The 18,692-nt window shown below is 44.6% G+C and overlaps 1 protein-coding gene across 2 annotated transcripts in view; it reads left to right on the top strand.

The window, feature by feature from the left end:
* LOC126354985 (chitooligosaccharidolytic beta-N-acetylglucosaminidase) overlaps positions 1 to 18,692 on the top strand; it is a 230,128-nt gene that overhangs the window by 43,672 nt on the left and 167,764 nt on the right. The window contains exon 1 of one of the 2 annotated variants that reach the window (XM_050005078.1): positions 3,937 to 3,982. The exons of the other annotated variant lie outside the window; for it this stretch is intronic. Coding sequence (XP_049861035.1) covers position 3,982 — 1 coding nt within the window. The 5' untranslated portion in view covers positions 3,937 to 3,981. Of the gene's footprint in view, positions 1 to 3,936; positions 3,983 to 18,692 lie in introns of those variants that run through there. 2 annotated transcript variants of the gene reach the window in all.

Below are 18,692 nucleotides of genomic sequence, written 5' to 3'. Positions count from 1 at the left end.
CCGTGAAAAATAAGCGATCCAGGATGGCGTACAGTCCTCGCGAGTTCAGTTCCTAATTTTACCGAAAACGCGTTTGGTAGGTGTCTAGCCCTGATGTCATCCGAGGCACAGCGTATGCCAGCCTTTGACAGACTCGGACAGATTGATAGCTCGGTGCAAAGTGTCTCCCTACGGCAACTCGGACCGTATTTATAAATGAGCGCAGCAGACCACCGAACAGAACATCTGCTATAAACCGTTAAATGCGTAGGTAGCAGACTGTAAAACGCCCATATCTCGGACACGCATTAATTAATATCTCTGTTGTGTAACAATTTACAAACTTCACAATTTTTACATAATTAAAGATAAGTTTGGTTTAGTTATTGAAAAAGTTTGGTTCGACTATTTAAACTTCGCCGACTAGACTGCACGTACATACAGATTTATTATTTAATGAATGTAATCAAGTGCTGTAATTATAACTTTCTATAACAATTACAAATGATTCTTAACCTATTACGAATAAGGACGTTTATGTTCCAAATTTGCTGGCCGGGGTGGCCGAGCGGCTCTAGGCGCTACAGTCTGGAACCGCGCGACCGCTACGGTCGCAGGTTCGAATCCGGCCTCGGGAACGGATGTGTGTGATGTCCTTAGGTTAGTTAGGTTTAAGTAGTTCTAAGTTCTAGATGACTGATGACCTTAGAAGTTAAGTCCCATAGTGCTCAGAGCCATTGGAACCATTTGTTCCAAATTTGGTTTTTAGTAAATTACTTGAAAACTAATAGGGGTAGCTTAATGGATTCACACACTTTAGAATGCTATATGAAAGTGAGGCTACATGCAAACTTTCAACTTCCTGAGACTAATGTTTAACGCCTTCAATTTTTCGTGAAAACACCGGTTTTGACCAAAATGTTGCCCCGATCAAGCTGAGACTTGTAACTTTTGGTTATGACATACATTTGCACATTCTGAACAATTTTTGGCTTTCTAGCTCCGTTGTTTAGTGCTATTTATTTTTCTCTCAAAATAATATGTTTGGCAAAACTTATTCATCTGATGTTTCTGAGACTTCACTTTGTTAACATTAATATACTGAAGCATACATTGACAAAGTTTGGAAAAGCTATTACAATTTTTAATTTTACTCTTAGATTATCGCACAATATTGTGTATGCTACGCGCAGGTGTGTTATGATGACGTGGCTCTAGTACCAGTGAATCGGGGTAAGTCCCGGCACACTCCATCTCTCAGAATGATACAGCTTGTTTTGTTACATATTGAAAGGGCGTGGTCGATATCGTTCCCCATTCTTCCCAAACCCGAGGCTGTGCTCTGACTCTAACAACTTTCGCTTCTCCTCCTTGTCTTATTGTTACCATTCTTCTTCTACTACTACTACTTTTATCAATTTATTTAATTTTTTCTTTAAGCACTGGTCGACAGTTTGATACTCTTACCTGATAGGATTATTGGAAAAGGCAGGGAAGATTTAAGAAAAGCAGCTTGCATTAACTTCATCGCTTTCCAATAGCTGATACTAAGAGATGGGCGTTGTGCGACTTGTAGAGGTATACCATCGTTGTTAATCCTTTCTGGAATAGTGGATAGACACTGTGTTTGCATTCAGGAGGACAGTGGTTCATATCCTCATTTGGACTTCCACAGTTAGGATTTCCGTTAGCCGAATACTGGTATGTTTCCTTTCCAAAAGGACACGACCGATTTCCTTCCCAAATCCGAGGCAGTTATCTGCCCTTATGACCTCTTCGCCGACGGTATGTTAACCTGTAATCTTCCTTCTGTAATTAATCTTGAAACGCCGGCCATTGTGGCCGAGCGGTTCTAGGCACTTCAGTCCGGAACCGTGCTGCTGCTACGGCCGCAGGTTCGCATCCTGCCTCGGGCATGGATGTGTGTGATGTCGTTAGGTTAGTTCGGTTTGCGTAGTTCTAAGTCTAGGGGACTAATGACCTCAGATGTTAAGTCCCATAGTGATCGGAGCCATTTGAACCATGTTTTTTGACTCTCGAAACATTTATTGTTGTTCTGATCTGCAGTTCGAAGAGTTTTTTTACGCAAGTCTCTGTGCTTGTCTATCCTGTGCAAGTCGCTACATCTCTCTTTCCCTGCATTGCCAAACTGATGATTCCTTTATACCTCAGGAAGTGTGCTATCAACCGATCCCGTCTTTTTTTCAAGTTATGCCACAAATTACTTTTCTTCCTATTTTGACACTGTACTTCCTCTTTAGTTACTCAGTATACTCATATAATCTTCAGCATTATTCTGTATCATCACATTTCTAAAGCTTCTATTCCCTTCTTGTCTGAGCAGATCATCGTCCACATTCCACTTACATACAAGGGTACACTCCAGAGAAGTACTTCCTAAGACTTAAATTTGTATTTAGTACAAACAAATTTCTCTTTTTCGAGAAATTCTTTTCTTGCTCTAACGAGTCTGCATTTTATATCCTCTCTACTTTGGCAATCGTCAGTCATTTTGAAGCTGAAATCGCAAAACCCATTCACTACCTGTGGTGTCTCACTTGCTAATATAATTTCCTCTGCATTGCCTTATTTAATTGGAGTACATTCCATTACCTTTGTTTTGCTCTTGTTGATGTTCATAATATAACATTTTCTGAATACACTGTCCACTCCGTTCAGCTGCTCTCCCAAGATCTTTGCCGTCTCTGACAATATTACAAAATCGTCGACAAACATTAAAGTTTTTATTTCTACTCCCTGAACTTTAATTCCCTATCCAAATTACTCGTTGGTTTTCTTTGCTGGCAGCTCATTGTTCAGACTGAATGGCATCGGGCATAGGCCGCAATCCTGTCTCACTCCCTTCTCAACCACTGCTTCTCTTTCATGCCCTTCGACTCCTATGGTTTCTGTACAAGTTCTAAATAACCGTTCGCTCCCTGTATTTTATGCCTTAAACATACAAAATTTCAAAGAATGTAGTCCAGTCACATTGTAAAATAATTTTTTCGAAGTGTACAAGTGCTCCGAACGTAGATTTCACTTTCTTTAACCCAGCGGTAGCGAAATAGCGGCCCGCTAAAGTTTTCTTGCGTGTCCCTCCAACACAGTCATAAAAATCTGTCTTGAACCGAGATTTACTCCCCGTGCGTGAGCTAAGATCTTCAATAGGACAGCCATGTCAGTACACATGCGCAGCGTAGAAACATTGCCGCGCAAACCATGTTGACACTCGGCGCGGCGTTTGCTGCGGACGACCGTAAAGGCATTTCCAGTTTAAACTCGCTCCCATCAGGCATCGCGCAGAGTATCATGAGAACCAACATAATTTGCTCGTAAAGTACGGTGCGCAATCGCTTTTCCAGTTGACCTGGTTTATTTCCATGTTATCTGTGCTACAGCTAGTATATAAAGATCGAACTTTAGTGAAACCACGAACCTCCGAAAAAACGTAAAATCAATTATGAATGTTGTGTGTACAACGAAGAACCGGCCTTTTCTGAAATAGGAAGTTAGCTAATGAATGCAAAAGTTTTAAAAGGTGCGAACCTGCTCAAAAATGCGGCCACCCAGCTACAACAATTACCCACTCCTTCTTTACCCTATCTTCTAAGATAGGACGCAGGGTCAGTATTGCCCCACGTGTTCCTCCATTTCTCCGGAATTGAAACTGATATTTCTGAAACGTTTACCCTATGAGCTTACGTGGCCAGTACAACGAGAACAACAGCGCCTTGTATCTTTATTGGGAGACTTCCAACGTTACCGTTGTTTCTACGGGCAGTAGCTGTCAGAAGACGAGCCATCCTCGTGTGGGATGTATAGGTTGAGAGAGGACGGCTAAACGGCGGCCAGCTGCAGACTCTTGTTTGGCAGAGTGCCTCCTGCACACGGATGCTCTGCCAGGTCTCGAGGCTGCACCGGTAAAGATACCCTCGCCCTCGCGACGCGCTGTTGGCAGTCGCCTCGCCCGCAGGTCGCACGCTGCACATACTCGGCCAGAGTGAGTACCAACAGCGGCAAGTACACGCGGGAATTGCAGAAAACACTTTTACGAAATTACCAACACTCGGTCTAGAGTTGCAGGATAAGAAACCTACAAGCATGAGCGACCGACGCTGAGGTGATAAAAGTCATGGGGATACCTCCTAATATCGTACCGAACCTCCTTTTGTCTGGCGTAGCAACTCGATGTGTCATGGACTCAACAAGTCGTTGGAAGTTCCCTGATTGACCCATGATGGCTCTATACCCGTCTATAATTGGGAAATTTCTGCTGCTGCAGGATTTTGTGCACGAAATGACCTCTCGATTGTGCCGTTAAATGTCCTATGAGATTCATGTCGAACGATCTGGGTGGCCAAATCATTCGCTCGAATGGTCCAGAACGTCCTTCAAACCAATCGAGAACATTTTTAGCCTGCTGACATGGCGGATTGTCACCCATAAGAATTCCATTCTTGTTTGGGAACATGAAGTCGATTAATGGTTGTAAACAGTCTCCAAGTAGCCGAACATGCCCATTTCCAGTCAATGTTCGGTTCAGTTGGACCAGATGGACCATTCCGTCCCATGTAAACACAGCACATCTAGCACACAGTGCCTTGTTGACATCTTGGATTCATGGATTTGTGGAGTCTGTGGCACACTCGAATCCTATCATCAGCTCTACCAACTGAAAGCGGGACTCGTCTGACGAGACCACGGTTTTACAGCCGTCTAGGTTCCAGCCGATACAGTCGCGAGCACACTAGAGGCGTTGCAGTAGACATTTCTTAGTTAGGCGCTTGCGTCGGTCGTCTGCTGCTATAGCCGACTGACGCCCAATTTCTGCGGTTATTTCGCACGGTGTTGCTTGTCTGTTAGCACTGATAACTCTATGCTAACACCGCTACGCTCGTTCGTTAAGTGAAGGCCGTCGGCCACCGCGTTGACCATGGTGAAAGGCAATTCCTGAAATTTGCCATTCTCGGCACACTCTTGACTCTGTCGATCTCGGAATACTGAATTCCCTAACAATTTCCAAAATGGAATGTCACATGAATCTAGCTCCAACTACCATTGCGCATTAAAACTTTGTTAGTTCCCGTTGTGCGGCCATGATCTCGTTGGATACCTTTTCACATGAGTCACCTAAGTACAAATGGCAACTCCGCCAACGTACTGCCCTTTTATACTTTGTGTATGCGATGCTAGCGCCATCTGTACGGTATATGTGCATATCGCTATCCCAAGACTTTTGTCACTTCAGTGTATAATTTCACTCATTAGATATGCATGTACATCTAAATGATTATTGTACAGCTCATACTTATGTGTGGTAGAGGTTTCATAAAATCACGTTCAGACTATTTCTCGGCCGTTCCACTCTCAAATGGCACGTGGGTAAAATGAATACCTACATCTTTCCGCGCGAAATCTGATTTCTCATTTATTTATCACAATGGTCATTTCTCCGTGTGTACGTGTTGGCAACAAAATATTTTGGCATTCGGAGGAGTAATTTAGTCATTGAATTTTTGTGAAAAGATCTCAGCTCAAGCAAAAAACATTTGTTTTAATGACTGCCGCATGAACTGCTTTGTCATATCCTTGACATTCTCTCCCCCATTTCGCGACTCTTGTTTGAACTTTTTCGATGTTCTCCGTCAACACTATATGTGAAGAGTCCCATACCAGAAGCAAGGTTCCAGAAGAGTACGAATAAGCTTAGTGTAAGCAGTCTCTTTAGTAGATCTTTTGCATCTTCTGAGTCTTCTGCCAAAGATTCCCAGACTTTGTTTCGGCTTCCGCACAACATTGTCTGTGTGATCCTTCCAGTTTAAGTTGTTTGTAATTAGGATCCATAGGTATTTCGTTGAATCGATAAGCGTAAGATTTGTGCGATTCATCGTGTAACCAAATTTTAAAGGATTTTTTTTTAGTACTCATGTGGAGGATATCGCGCTTTTTATTATGTATGGTCGATTGTCATTTGACCTTCTTATAATTTCCTAGATGGTATACGACAGTAACTTCTAAGAGGACTGCTCAGATTGTCATCTAAGTTATTTACATAAAGTAAGAACAGCCGAGGACCTATAACGCTTCTTTGGAGAACCCAGTTATCATCTTGGTTTCGCGAAATGACTTACCGTCATTTCCTCGAATTATAACCTTTGAGACAAGGAATCACGAATCCGGTCATGGACTCAATAGGTGCGCAATTTAATTAGATGCCGTTTGTGGGGAACCCTGTCGATACTACTTATTACTTCGAGTGAATAAAGAACAAGCACGATATTTCCTGAATCTGTGCTGGTTATGTGTCAGTAGTTCGTTTTCTTCGGGGTATTTCATATTGTTGGAACACAGTTAATGTTCCAAAATCTGCTGCAAATCGAAGTAAGTTGTATGGGTCCATAATTCAGCGGGTGACTTCTGTTCCTTTTCTTGTGTATTCATACGATATGTGCAATTTTTCGGTCTTTACGTATGGAGCTGAAGTCGAGCGAGACGCATTTGAAGTAGTAAGCCGGCAAATGTTTTTCACAGGTACACGCGCTGCTACAAGAACGTACCCTCCAGCTTAGCCGTAGGAAGGTAGGTTACGTTAGTTTTTTCGAGAAAGACGAAATAGTTTTTAGATTTCACCACTCTGGGTATACTAGTTACCATTTAATATCCGTTACACGTTGCTTTCTTCAAACTTATGCTGAACTGAGAGGGTTTGTAAACTGAAAAGCGGGAAGTGCTGGTGAGAGGGAAGTGGCCTTCCCTGGAAGTAAAACACAACCGCCATACAGACACACTAAGTATCAATTTCTCATCTAACAGTAGTCAGAGTGCAGTGGTTTATGTAGGTTCAGTTCGTGGATGTTTCTTAAATTACTTACGTTAGTACTAATTTCTGTTTTCACTGAAGTGTCACCGCATTTAGTGGGAAATAAACAGTCCTTGGGCGTGTTTGCACACTACTCATAATTGATTTAAAAGGCATTCTACGGAAGGGTCGGTGTAACTTCGTGAAACAGCCGTTAGGTGCTGCTTGTGACGTAATTGGGGAGGGGGTAGGGGGCTCACCTGCTCACTATTCAGTTCGCGCACAAACTATAATTATGTTTGTCTGTCGGCGGGGCAGGCTCTGGATTCGATTTACGAAGATTTTTTTTCCCCCTAAGGAGTGGGGTGCTGGGTGGGGGATGCGGGTGGCAACAACCCTATAGTGTTCCTCGCTGGTTGCGCTCTTTTGTCGCTCAAAGTGACTAGCTTTAAGCTTGAAAATTGTCCTACCTCATCCAGTTTTGTACTGTCGGAAATATCCTTTCTCGTACTGATGTGATGAACGAACAAAAAATAACAAAAAGGGTGTGCGTATTGATGAAAATTTTAAAATTCGAAACTTTAAGCATAACAATAATAGTCAGGTTTGGAGAACAGACACTTGTAAGTTAACATAGCTTACACATTTTCATCCACTGATGTCCTACGGGATAATATTGAAGGATAACTCCTCTCTTACGTAAAATGTATTGACTGTACCAAGAAGTTGACGTGTGTGACGTTTGTAAGGGGATATATATCGATATCACTGCGCTGTACCAAACATAAAACTTATCCATCGCTGCTGGATACAAGACGACAGGTGACATGAGGATGGGAATGGAGTTAGCTTTACGCGCCCGCAGAAAAGCGCGATGACATTTAGTCCGTCTCCTTGACGTGAATAGGAGCGAGATATATTTATTTTGTGGTAAATACCGTGTAATACGAATTAGTATAATTTTATTTATGGCATCCGAGAGTAATCTTAATGGTGCTTACCGAACCCACCCAAAGAAAATGTGGATTAGTGTGAGTGTTCATGTACTCTGAATGGACTTTAGATCGACTTAGAGGCATTTTAATGGATTTAAGACATTATAAACAGACTGTTAATGATTAACTGTTTATTAGTATAAAGGTTCCTTTTTATCATAGTATGTTCATTGAGTCAGTCACATAGAAGTATGGCAGCAGCAGATTAGAGAGGACATTAGTCACATAGACACACGATTATGGAAGTTATTACAATAGGGCCACAGGGAAGCTTACACAATCACACACAAGGCAGTCTTATATTCATATTTTAGCAATTCGGAATAATAACTACAGCCTCACAGTACGTTTATTCACGGATGAAATTTGTTCCCAACATTTCATTGCAGTTGGAAACCAATAGAGATATTCATAAATGCAATACTAGAAGGAAAAATTATCTCTACCTAACCTTGACACAGAAAAGAAGTGAAACACACATCTATAAAACTCTGTGATAATATGCAGTATGTTGTTCCAGTTACCAAAAAACTGTCTCGGAAATGTAAACTACTCAATTAAGACCCCGTCCCATAGTGCTCAAATTTCACCCATGACCCATCGTTGGGGAATGTCGTACATGAGTGATGGGCCACCTGCACATTTTGCTGCTGACGTATGACGTCGTGTAATGTATCTTGAGCCGGCCGGGGTGGCCGAGCTGTTCTAGGCGCTACAGTCTCGAACCGCACGACCGCTACGGTCGCAGGTTCTAATCCTGCCTCGGGCATGGATGTGTGTGATGTCCTTAGGTTAGTTAGGTTTAAGTAGTTCTAAGTTCTAGGGGACTGATGACCTTAGAAGCTAAGTCCCATAGTGCTCAGAGCCATTTGAACCATTTGAATGTATCTTGACATCTATGCTCTGGATTCTTTTGTCTGCGGTCGACTCGGAAGAGAAGCGTACAGAACTCCCGTTGGTATGGTCGAACGACTGGAACAGCTAATTGTACAGACTTGTCACGATTTACGCGATGGTCCCAGGATGCTTGAAAGAATTCCTATCGCACCAAAGAGACGTGTTCGATAGTGCCTCCAAACGCGAGAATGACATGCCTAACACACCCTTCAAACAGGTACCAATTTACAGTAAAGTGCACCATGTAAGTGCTGAGGTAGTGTTGGACAAGGGACATTCAATGAGTAATGCAACACATTGTTTCTTAAAACTGGTTCGTTTTATTCAGGATTCCAGTACATCATATTATTCCCCACTCTTTTGCATACATACCCTATTTTTTAACATAACCTCCGTTCAATGCGACAGCCTTAAGCAGCGTGCTAAGTTCAACGTGCTGATGAATGCTCAGGGACGATGCGACTTGTGCATACGGTACGTGGGCCCCAACGTGGTACACGCAATCACAACGCACTCCAGTGGCAGTTGCGGGATGTTTCTAGTTCGCAAATCACACTGTTTACTAAACTGGTACGTGTAAAATTCCCACGTTAGCTCTATTAAAACGCACATTCCCTCGATCGTTCACGAAAAGGAGAGTACCATGTCCAATCAATAAGGACACAGGCTTATTAAAGTTCCATTACAAACAGTACGATACAAATTTTCAATACTTCTCAACACAAGATAAACATTATTTTATCGCCGGCCAGAGTGGCCGAGCGGTTCTAAGCGCTACCGTCTGGAACCGCGCGACCGCTACGGTCGCAGGTTCGAATCCTCCCTCGGGCATGGATGTGTGTGATGTCCTTAGGTTAGTTATGTTTAACTATTTCTAAGTTCTAGGGGACTGATGACCTCAGCAGTTAAGTCTCATAGTGCTCAGAGCTATTTGAAACATTATTTCATCGTTCCCTCATTTTAGTAAAGCCCCAATGTCAGTCTTACTTGATAACTGTTCCTGCCCAGTGTCAGAATCTTTGCAACATGTGAATTACGAAGCGTAAAAGAGAAAGGAGCAATATATCTGTTGTGGTTGGCAGGAGAGCCAACCGTATGGTTAAAGGAGGCCGAAATGCACGCGTTTTAGCTCACGCAGGCTGGCGTGAGGTCTGGAACATGACAAGGGAATTAGAATTGAGAAAAACAGACGTAGCTGGTGGAATACTTAACTTTAATCCATTCATGGAGGACGTCGCTCTTTATGGTACATGATTCACAATATCAATAGTACGGACACTGGCGCCATGCTAGGTCGTAGCAAATAACGTAGCTGAAGGCTATGCTAATTATCGTCTCGGCAAATGGGAGCGTACAAGTCAGTGAACCATCGCTAGCAAAGTCGGCTGTACAACTGGGGCGAGTGCTAGGTAGTCTCTTTAGACCTGCCGTGTGGCGGCGCTCGGTCTGCAATCACTGATAGTGGCGACACGCGGGTCCGACGTATACTACCGGACCGCGGCCGATTTAAAGGCTACCACCTAGCAAGTGTGGTGTCTGGCGGTGACACCACAATATCATTATACAAGTAGCGCAAGCTATCCTGTAGATTAAGCCAATCCAACAAACTCACCGCTCGAAAGAAGGTGAACTTATATCTACATAACACCAAATATTATAGTATATACTTATATTAAACTAATAATAAAGTATCAGATCCTTAAAAAAATTCAAATGTTCGGAATACAATTTGAGAGTTTCGAGACGCGAACCACCGCCTTTGATTTCATCTTCATCCGGAGCAGTGACGCTACTCACTATGCTTTTTTTTTTTCGTTTTGTTCGTTCTTGATCGTTGTGTCTGTTCGTTGCGGACGTCACATGACATCCGTTCAAGTTCGTTTGTTGATCCTTCCACTCAGTTTTTTTTTATTACAGAGGCTTACTCGCTAAATCAGCAACACGCTACTGACAACCAATTATAGCATATTACCACTTGCTAAAAACTGTAATCGTAGATATGTTACTGATTGAAATTTAATTATAACAAATTGTACCAAGAAAATGGGTTTTGGCTGGATCTTCAGTGTGTCGTTGCCTTCAGATAGCATACTCTCATAATACGCAAGTTACGATGATTATTTTGCCACGAATTCGATGTTTCTCATTATTTTATTGGAACAAATCTCACAGTTAACAACAGGTTTTCCAGTGATTCTCAATTTGCTGGTGCTCAGAAACGGCATATACAGGGTGTTACAAAAAGGTACGGCCAAAATTTCAGGAAACATTCCCCACACACAAATAAAGAAAAGATGTTATGTGGACATGTGTCTGGAAACGCTTAATTTCCATGTTAGAGCTCATTTTAGTTTCTGCCACCTACGCCCAATGGAGCACGTTATCATGATTTCATACGGGATACTCTACCTGTGCTGAGAGAACATGGGCCTTTACAAGTACGACACAACATGTGGTTCATGCACGATGGAGCTCCTGCACATTTCAGTCGAAGTGTTCGTACAGTTCTTAACAACAGATTCGGTGACCGATGGATTGGTAGAGGCGGACCAAATCCATGGCCTCCACGCTCTCCTGACTTTCATTTATGGGGGCATTTGAAAGCTCTTGTCTACGCAACCCCGGTACCAAATGTAGAGACTCTTAGTGCTCGTATTGTGGACGGCTGTGACACAATACGCCATTCTCCAGGGCTGCATCAGCGCATCAGCGATTCCATGCGACGGAGGGTGGATGCATGTATTCTCGCTTACGGAGGACATTTTGAACATTTCCTGTAACAAAGTGTTTGAAGTCACGCTGGTACGTTCTGTTGCTGTGTGTTTCCATTCCACGATTAATGTGATTTGAAGAGAAGTAATAAAATGTCCACATAACATATTTTCTTTCTTTGTGTGTGAGGAATGTTTCCTGAAAGTTTGGCCGTACCTTTTTGTAACATCCTGTATACGTATAGGCTTGAAATGAATGCCAATATGGCCCCTCACAACTCTGTGCTGAAGGAAGACGGCGTGCGTGTGAAGTAGGTGGCGTTGTGCCATCTCATTGGTCAACGCTCAGACGCACGCTCAGAGTATCTGACATGTTAGATATTGCTCTGCACGTTCGGAAAGACTCCCGAACGCAAATGTTCCGTGTGCCGACTGCTTTACGCCGCCGTACTGGGAAGGCCTACATGCCCGTACGGTACCAATCTACTAGGCGATATCGGAGCCAACGTCTCGCTGCATCAGTAACCTCCGCATCATCCAATTGTCGCGATCGCCCTTGTAACGCGCAAGCAATTTCCCACCGATGGTCCTGCGTTGCTCTTTGTGGTCTTCTGTTACGCGGTGAGGAACCCAGCGAGCACACACCTTTGAGTACCCCAACTGGTGAGCGGGTGTGTCAGCACTACCAACAGAGACATCCAGTTGTGCAACGAAATATTTGATTGTGATCCGTCTATTACCTCCAATGAGAGGGTCCGCATGGTCCAACATTGCAGCACACACACAGCTGTGTGCGGGCGGTAGGCACATGGGAGATCGGACACGTTCGAGTGACCTTATTGCAGTGATGAGAGACGCCTTACCCAACGACTCACCATGCTTTTGTTCACTTTCAGGTCTCAATAGACATTTTTCAAGAGTCTGTCAATATCTGCGATGCCATGGTTTTCCTCCAAAAGAAAGTCAATGACAGATTTTTGCTTGGAATCCACCTCTGTTACAGACGCTATTTTGAAGGCTATTTGTAGCCACCTATCGGAACTTAATGAAACTATAGGGGCTGAAGCGGGAATATTGCACGATGGTCCACAACAAAGTACGAATTTTTTCAACCGAAATTATCCGAGAAAAAAGCGATACATTACTTGTTGAACGCCTCCTGTGTTTTTTGTTAAGGCAGTGCTTGGATGAATTTTGAGCCCCCTTAATGGGCACCTAATCGGGAAGATTACTTACATTTCCAATGCGTTTTACTAGCTAGGACACATTTCTTACTGAAGTCAGTGGCGTCTCGTAACCAGACTCGCCACGGGAACGGCCTTTTTGCGGACTCATGTCTGTTAGAACGTTTTTGCTTTATTTCCACCTGTAGCAGTTTTCGCGGTTAATTATGTTGCACTCTATAAGGTCCAGACTGCAGGCCGATACGTGCGCTGGATCTTCGTCTGCCGCGCTACCTCGTGTGCCTGCTGGAAGCTTCTTTATGCCAAAAAGCACCGATAGCGAGCAGCTGCGGTCTCCCTTTTAAAACGACTTGAGAGGCTTCTGAGAACCGGCGAACTACTTCAGTCGTGGCTTACTCACCGCTGTGGCGGTCGGAATATGTCGCAGCTGCAGCTGTACCAGGTAGACGCACACCCACCTCGCCGTGTTATTTAACTGTTGTAAAGCCACCTTTACACGCCTATAGATAAGGTTTTTTTCGGAGAAATTATTATCCGATCCTAATGTCAATCGAGAATCTAATTTGACGTGGTTTTAAATACATCTACATCTACATCTACATGGTTACTCTGCAATTCACGCTTAATTGCCTGGCAGAAGGTTCATCGAACCATTTTCATACTATATCATTACCATTCCGCTCTCGAATGGCGCGTGGGAAAAAGCAACACCTAAATCTTTCCGTTCGAACTCTGATTTCTCTTATTTTATTATGATGATCATCTCTCCCTACGTAGATGGGTGTCAACAAAATATTTTCGCATTCAGAAGAGAAAGTTGGTGATCGAAATTTTGTAAACCGCCTTTGTTTCAGTGCCTGTCACCCCGACTCGCGTATCATATCAGTGACACTCTCGCCCCTACAACGCGATAACACGAAACGAGCTGCTCTGCTTTGCACTTTTTCGATGTCCTCCTTCAATCCTACCTGGTAAGGACCCCACACCGCGCAGCAATATTCCAGCAGAGGACGGACAAGTGTAATGTAGGGTGTGTCTTTAGTGGGTTTGACGCATCTTCTAAGTGTTCTGCCAACAAAGCGCAGTCTTTGTTTCGCCTTCCCCACAATATTATCTGTGTCGTCTTTCCAATTTAAGTTGCTCGTAATTGTAGTTCCTAGATATTTAGTCGAATTGAAAGCCCTTAGATTTGTGCAATTTATCGTATACTCAAAATTTATCGGATTTATTTTAGTAACCATGTGAATGACCTCGCGCTTTTCTTTGTTTAGTGTCAATTGCCACTTTTCGCACCATACAGAAATTCTCTCTAGATCATTTTGTAACTGGAATTCATCGTCTGATGATTTTACTAGACGGTAAATTGCAGCGTCATCTGCAAACTATCTAAGGGGCTACTCAGATTATCATCTAGATCATTCATATAAACCAGGAACAGCAGAGGGCCTATGACACTACCTTGCGGAACGCCAGGTATCAGTTCTGTTCTACTCGATGATTTACCGTCTATCACTACGAACTGTGACCTCTCTGAGAAGAAATCACGAATCCAGTCAGACAACTGAGACGACACTCCATATGCGCGCAATTTGATTAATAGTCGATTGTGAGGAACGATATCAAAAGCCTTCTTGTACTGTAGGAATATCGAATCGATCTGAGGTCCCTTGCGGACAGCACTCATTACTTAATGGGAATAAAGAGCTAGCTGTGTTGAGCAAGAACGATATTTCCTGAATCCGTGTTCATTATGTATCAATAAGTCATTTTCTTCGAGGTTATTCATAATGTTCGAGTACAGTAAATGCTCCAAAATCCTCAAATTGAGATCAGTGATATGAGTCTGTAATTCAATGGGTTACTCCTATTTCCTTTCTTGAATATTGGTGTGACCTGTGCTACTTTCGCCGGTGTGGCCTAACGGTTCTAGGCGCTACAGTCTAGAACCGCGCGGCCGCTACGGTCACAGGTTCGAATCTTGCCTCGGGCATGGTTGTGTGTGATGTCTTTAGGTTAGTTAGGTTTCAGTTGTTCTAAGTTCTAGGGGACTGATGACCTCAGAAGTTACTTGCCATAGTGCTCACAGCCATTTGAACCATTTTGTGCTACTTTCCAGTCTTTAGGAACAGACCTTTCGTCAAGTGAGCGGGTGTATATGATTGCTAAGAAAGGCGCTATTGTGTCTGCATACTCTGGAAGGAACCTGATTGGTATACCATCTGGACAGGAAGACTTGCCTTTCTTAAGTGATATAAGTTGTTTCGCAACCAACACCTAAGATATCTACTTTTATGTCACTCATGCTAACAGCTCTTCTGGTTTCAAATTCTGGAATATTTACTCCGTCTTCTTTCGTGAAGGAATTACGGAAAAAGCAATGCCGCTTTAGTGGCACCATCATCGGTTACATTTCCATCGCTATCGCACACTGACAGTATTGACCGTTTTTTTTGCCACTGGTGTACTTTACATACGACTAGAATCTCTATGAGTTTTCTACCATATTTTGAGACAATGTGGCAGAAATGAAATGCGTTACACCGTGAGCGCCTTGACAGAGCGCAACGAATTTGATATTGCGCTATTTCCACATTTAAGAATGGTGTGGGAACACGCTGCTTATTGGGTGTCTACAATTATTGGAACTGATCAGGTGAAAATCGCAGCGTTTCGAGAGGACGTGCATGTGCCATCTATCACCATCTTTCGGACCTTGAGGAAGGTCAAATCATTGGCATGAGGGACATGGGAGTATCATACAGTCAGATCGCACAAACAGTTGGCAGTAGTTCAATGGCTGCAGAAGGAGTACTAACGGGATGGAATGAAGACGACAGAAGAGTAGGCACGGGTCCTTGTACAAGAACGAGAATATGGTAGGTTTATTCGGTTGGCTCCGATGAACAGACAGATGACAACAGCTGAAATCCGAGCAAAGGTTACACGCAAAGATTCACCACGAGCCGTCAGGAACCGACTACTCGAAGCTGGGTCGAAATCTGGAGTTGTTATGCGTGACTTGTCCTCTCCCCTGACACCTTACCACAGACAACAAAAAACTTGCCTGGTGAGATCAACTGAGACACTAACTGGCAGTGTTCACCAATGACTCTCTCTCCTGTCTGTGACGGTCAAAAATGGTTCAAATGGCTTTGAGCACTATGGGACTTAACATCTGAGGTCATCAGGTTCCCTACAACGTAGAACTACTTAAACCTAAGTAACCTAAGGATATCACACACATCCATGCCCGAGGCAGGATTCGAACCTACGACCGTAGCAGCAGCGTGGTTCCAGTCTGAAGCGCCTAGAGCCGCTCGGCCACAGCGGCCAGCTGTGGCTGTCAGGTTGATGCTAATGTGTCAGTAGGCAAGCTGGTGAAAGATCACTAAAAGAAGCGCTTCTCGAGACCTATACCGCTCCATCTCCTGGGAACACATTGTGAGTATCCGTCGGATTTAACAGCAGGATTGATTTGGAACTGTATCAGGAAACTGAATGGTAGCTAGTGTGTGACAAGAGTGGTAAACCTAATTATTTGTCCCTTCGTGACCATGATGCCAAATGGCATATTCCAGCAGAGTAATGCAAGACTCCGCATTGCAGTTCATGCCCACAAGTGCCATGAGGAATGTACGGATCCTTCATTGAACTGCATGCTTATCATTCAGCTACGAATGTGGTGAACTTCTTCAGAAAGTTTGATAATTCTCTGACTGTTGTAATTCCATTTGTGTCATTGTGCGTCAGACCGCTGTAGTCCTTCTTGACTTCGGCGCGAGTTTCAGCGAAATTTATGGAAGGCGTTCCAAAATACACAAGGACTGGGATACTTCCTTTGCTGGCAGCGGAAAGTGGATGAGAGATGTTTGCATCAACTATGGCGCAGTGTAGCATACGATAATGCTTTCATTGCACACAGTATTCTGAGCTTTTCCCCGGAAACTACAAGAAATTCTCTGGTAATTAACTTGCTAGATATGGTCGAGAGTGAGTGGTATCATTAACTGCCGGCCGGTGTGGCCGGTGTATATTATTCATCAGTCCGAGAACTTTTAGAATGCCGAAACACAGACTTGCATAGGACAAGGATTGCGAAGGATGCCGACCGTATCCTTGGAATAGAAACCACCCAAGAATTCGCTTTAATCATTTTAGGAGAAACACGTAAAACGTATTAATTCTAGGTGGTCGGACAGGATTTTGAATTTCTTCCTTTTTACACTCCTGGAAATTGAAATAAGAACACAGTGAATTCATTGTCCCAGGAAGGGGAAACTTTAATGACACATTCCTGTGGTCAGATACATCACATGATCATACTGACAGAACCACAGGCACATAGACACAGGTAACAGAGCATGCACAATGTCGGCACTAGTACAGTGTATATCCACCTTTCGCAGCAATGCAGGCTGCTATTCTCCCATGGAGACGATCGTAGAGATGCTGTATGTAGTCCTGTGGAACGGCTTGCCATGCCATTTCCACCTGGCGCCTGAGTTGGACCAGCGTTCGTGCTGGACGTGCAGACCGCGTGAGACGACGCTTCATCCAGTCCCAAACATGCTCAATGGGGGACAGATCCGGAGATCTTGCTGGCCAGGGTAGTTGACTTACACCTTCTAGAGCACGTTGGGTGGCACGGGATACATGCGGACGTGCATTGTCCTGTTGGAACAGCAAGTTCCCTTGCCGGTCTCGGAATGGTAGACCGATGGGTTCGATGACGGTTTGGATGTACCGTGCACTATTCAGTGTCCCCTCGACGATCACCAGAGGTGTACGGCCAGTGTAGGAGATCGCTCCCCACACCATGATGCCGGGTGTTGGCCCTGTGTGCCCCGGTCGTATGCAGTCCTGATTGTGGCGCTCACCTGCACGGCGCCAAACACGCATACGACCATCATTGGCACCAAGGCAGAAGCGACTCTCATCGCTGAAGACGACACGTCTCCATTCGTCCCTCCATTCACGCCTGTCGCGACACCACTGGAGGCGGGCTGCACGATGTTGGGGCGTGAGCGGAAGACGGCCTAACAGTGTGCGGGACCGTAGCCCAACTTCATGGGGACGGTTGCGAATGGTCCTCGCCGATACCCCAGGAGCAACAGTGTCCCTAATTTGCTGGGAAGTGGCGGTGCGGTCCCCTACGGCACTGCGTAGGATCCTACGGTCTTGGCGTGCATCCGTGCGTCGCTGCGGTCCGGTCCCAGGTCGACGGGCACGTGCACCTTCCGCCGACCACTGGCGACAACATCGATGTACTGTGGAGACCTCACGCCCCACGTGTTGAGCAATTCGGCGGTACGTCCACCCGGCCTCCCGCATCCCCACTATACGCCCTCGCTCAAAGTCCGTCAACTGCACATACGGTTCACGTCCACGCTGTCGCGGCATGCCACCAGTGTTAAAGACTGCAATGGAGCTCCGTATGCCACGGCAAACTGGCTGACACTGACGGCGGTGGTGCACAAATGCTGCGCAGCTAGCGCCATTCGACGGCCAACACCGCGGTTCCTGGTGTGTCCGCTGTGCCGTGCGTGTGATCATTGCTTGTACAGCCCTCTCGCAGTGTCCGGAGCAAGTATGGTATGTCTAACACACCGGTCTCAATGTGTTCTTTTTTCCATTTCCAGGAGTGTAGAACGCGACACCGGGTCAACTGCGCGTCCTCGATCAGAATGTAGATAAGACCTTTACGGTTTAATTAGTAAACAATAGGTTTACACACAGCTTTGTACCATTTCTGACAACAAGCTCGAGAACAGAGGGGGAGGATATTGGTTCGTGGGAGTGGCCGAGCGGTTCTAGGCGCTACAGTCTGGAACCGCGCGACCGCTGCGGATGCAGGTTCGAATCCTGTCTCGAGCATGGATGTGTGTGATGCCCTTAGCTTAGTTAGGTTTAAGTAGTTCTGAGTTCTAGGCGACTGATGACCTCGGATGTTATGTCCCATAGTACTCAGAGCCATTTGAACCATTTTTGTCATTAACTGCATGAAGGGTTGATACGATAAAAATGACCAGAGGAGAGAAAAGAGCCAACCATTCTACTGTTATACTAAGAAACCTTGATGTTTCAAAAATGTACAGGTACTGCTCCGAACTCGCCGAGTGGCGTG

Source organism: Schistocerca gregaria, chromosome 3 (assembly GCF_023897955.1).
Source record: "Schistocerca gregaria isolate iqSchGreg1 chromosome 3, iqSchGreg1.2, whole genome shotgun sequence".
NCBI lineage: Eukaryota > Metazoa > Arthropoda > Insecta > Orthoptera > Acrididae > Schistocerca > Schistocerca gregaria.
This window is presented reverse-complemented; position numbering and strand designations above follow the sequence as displayed.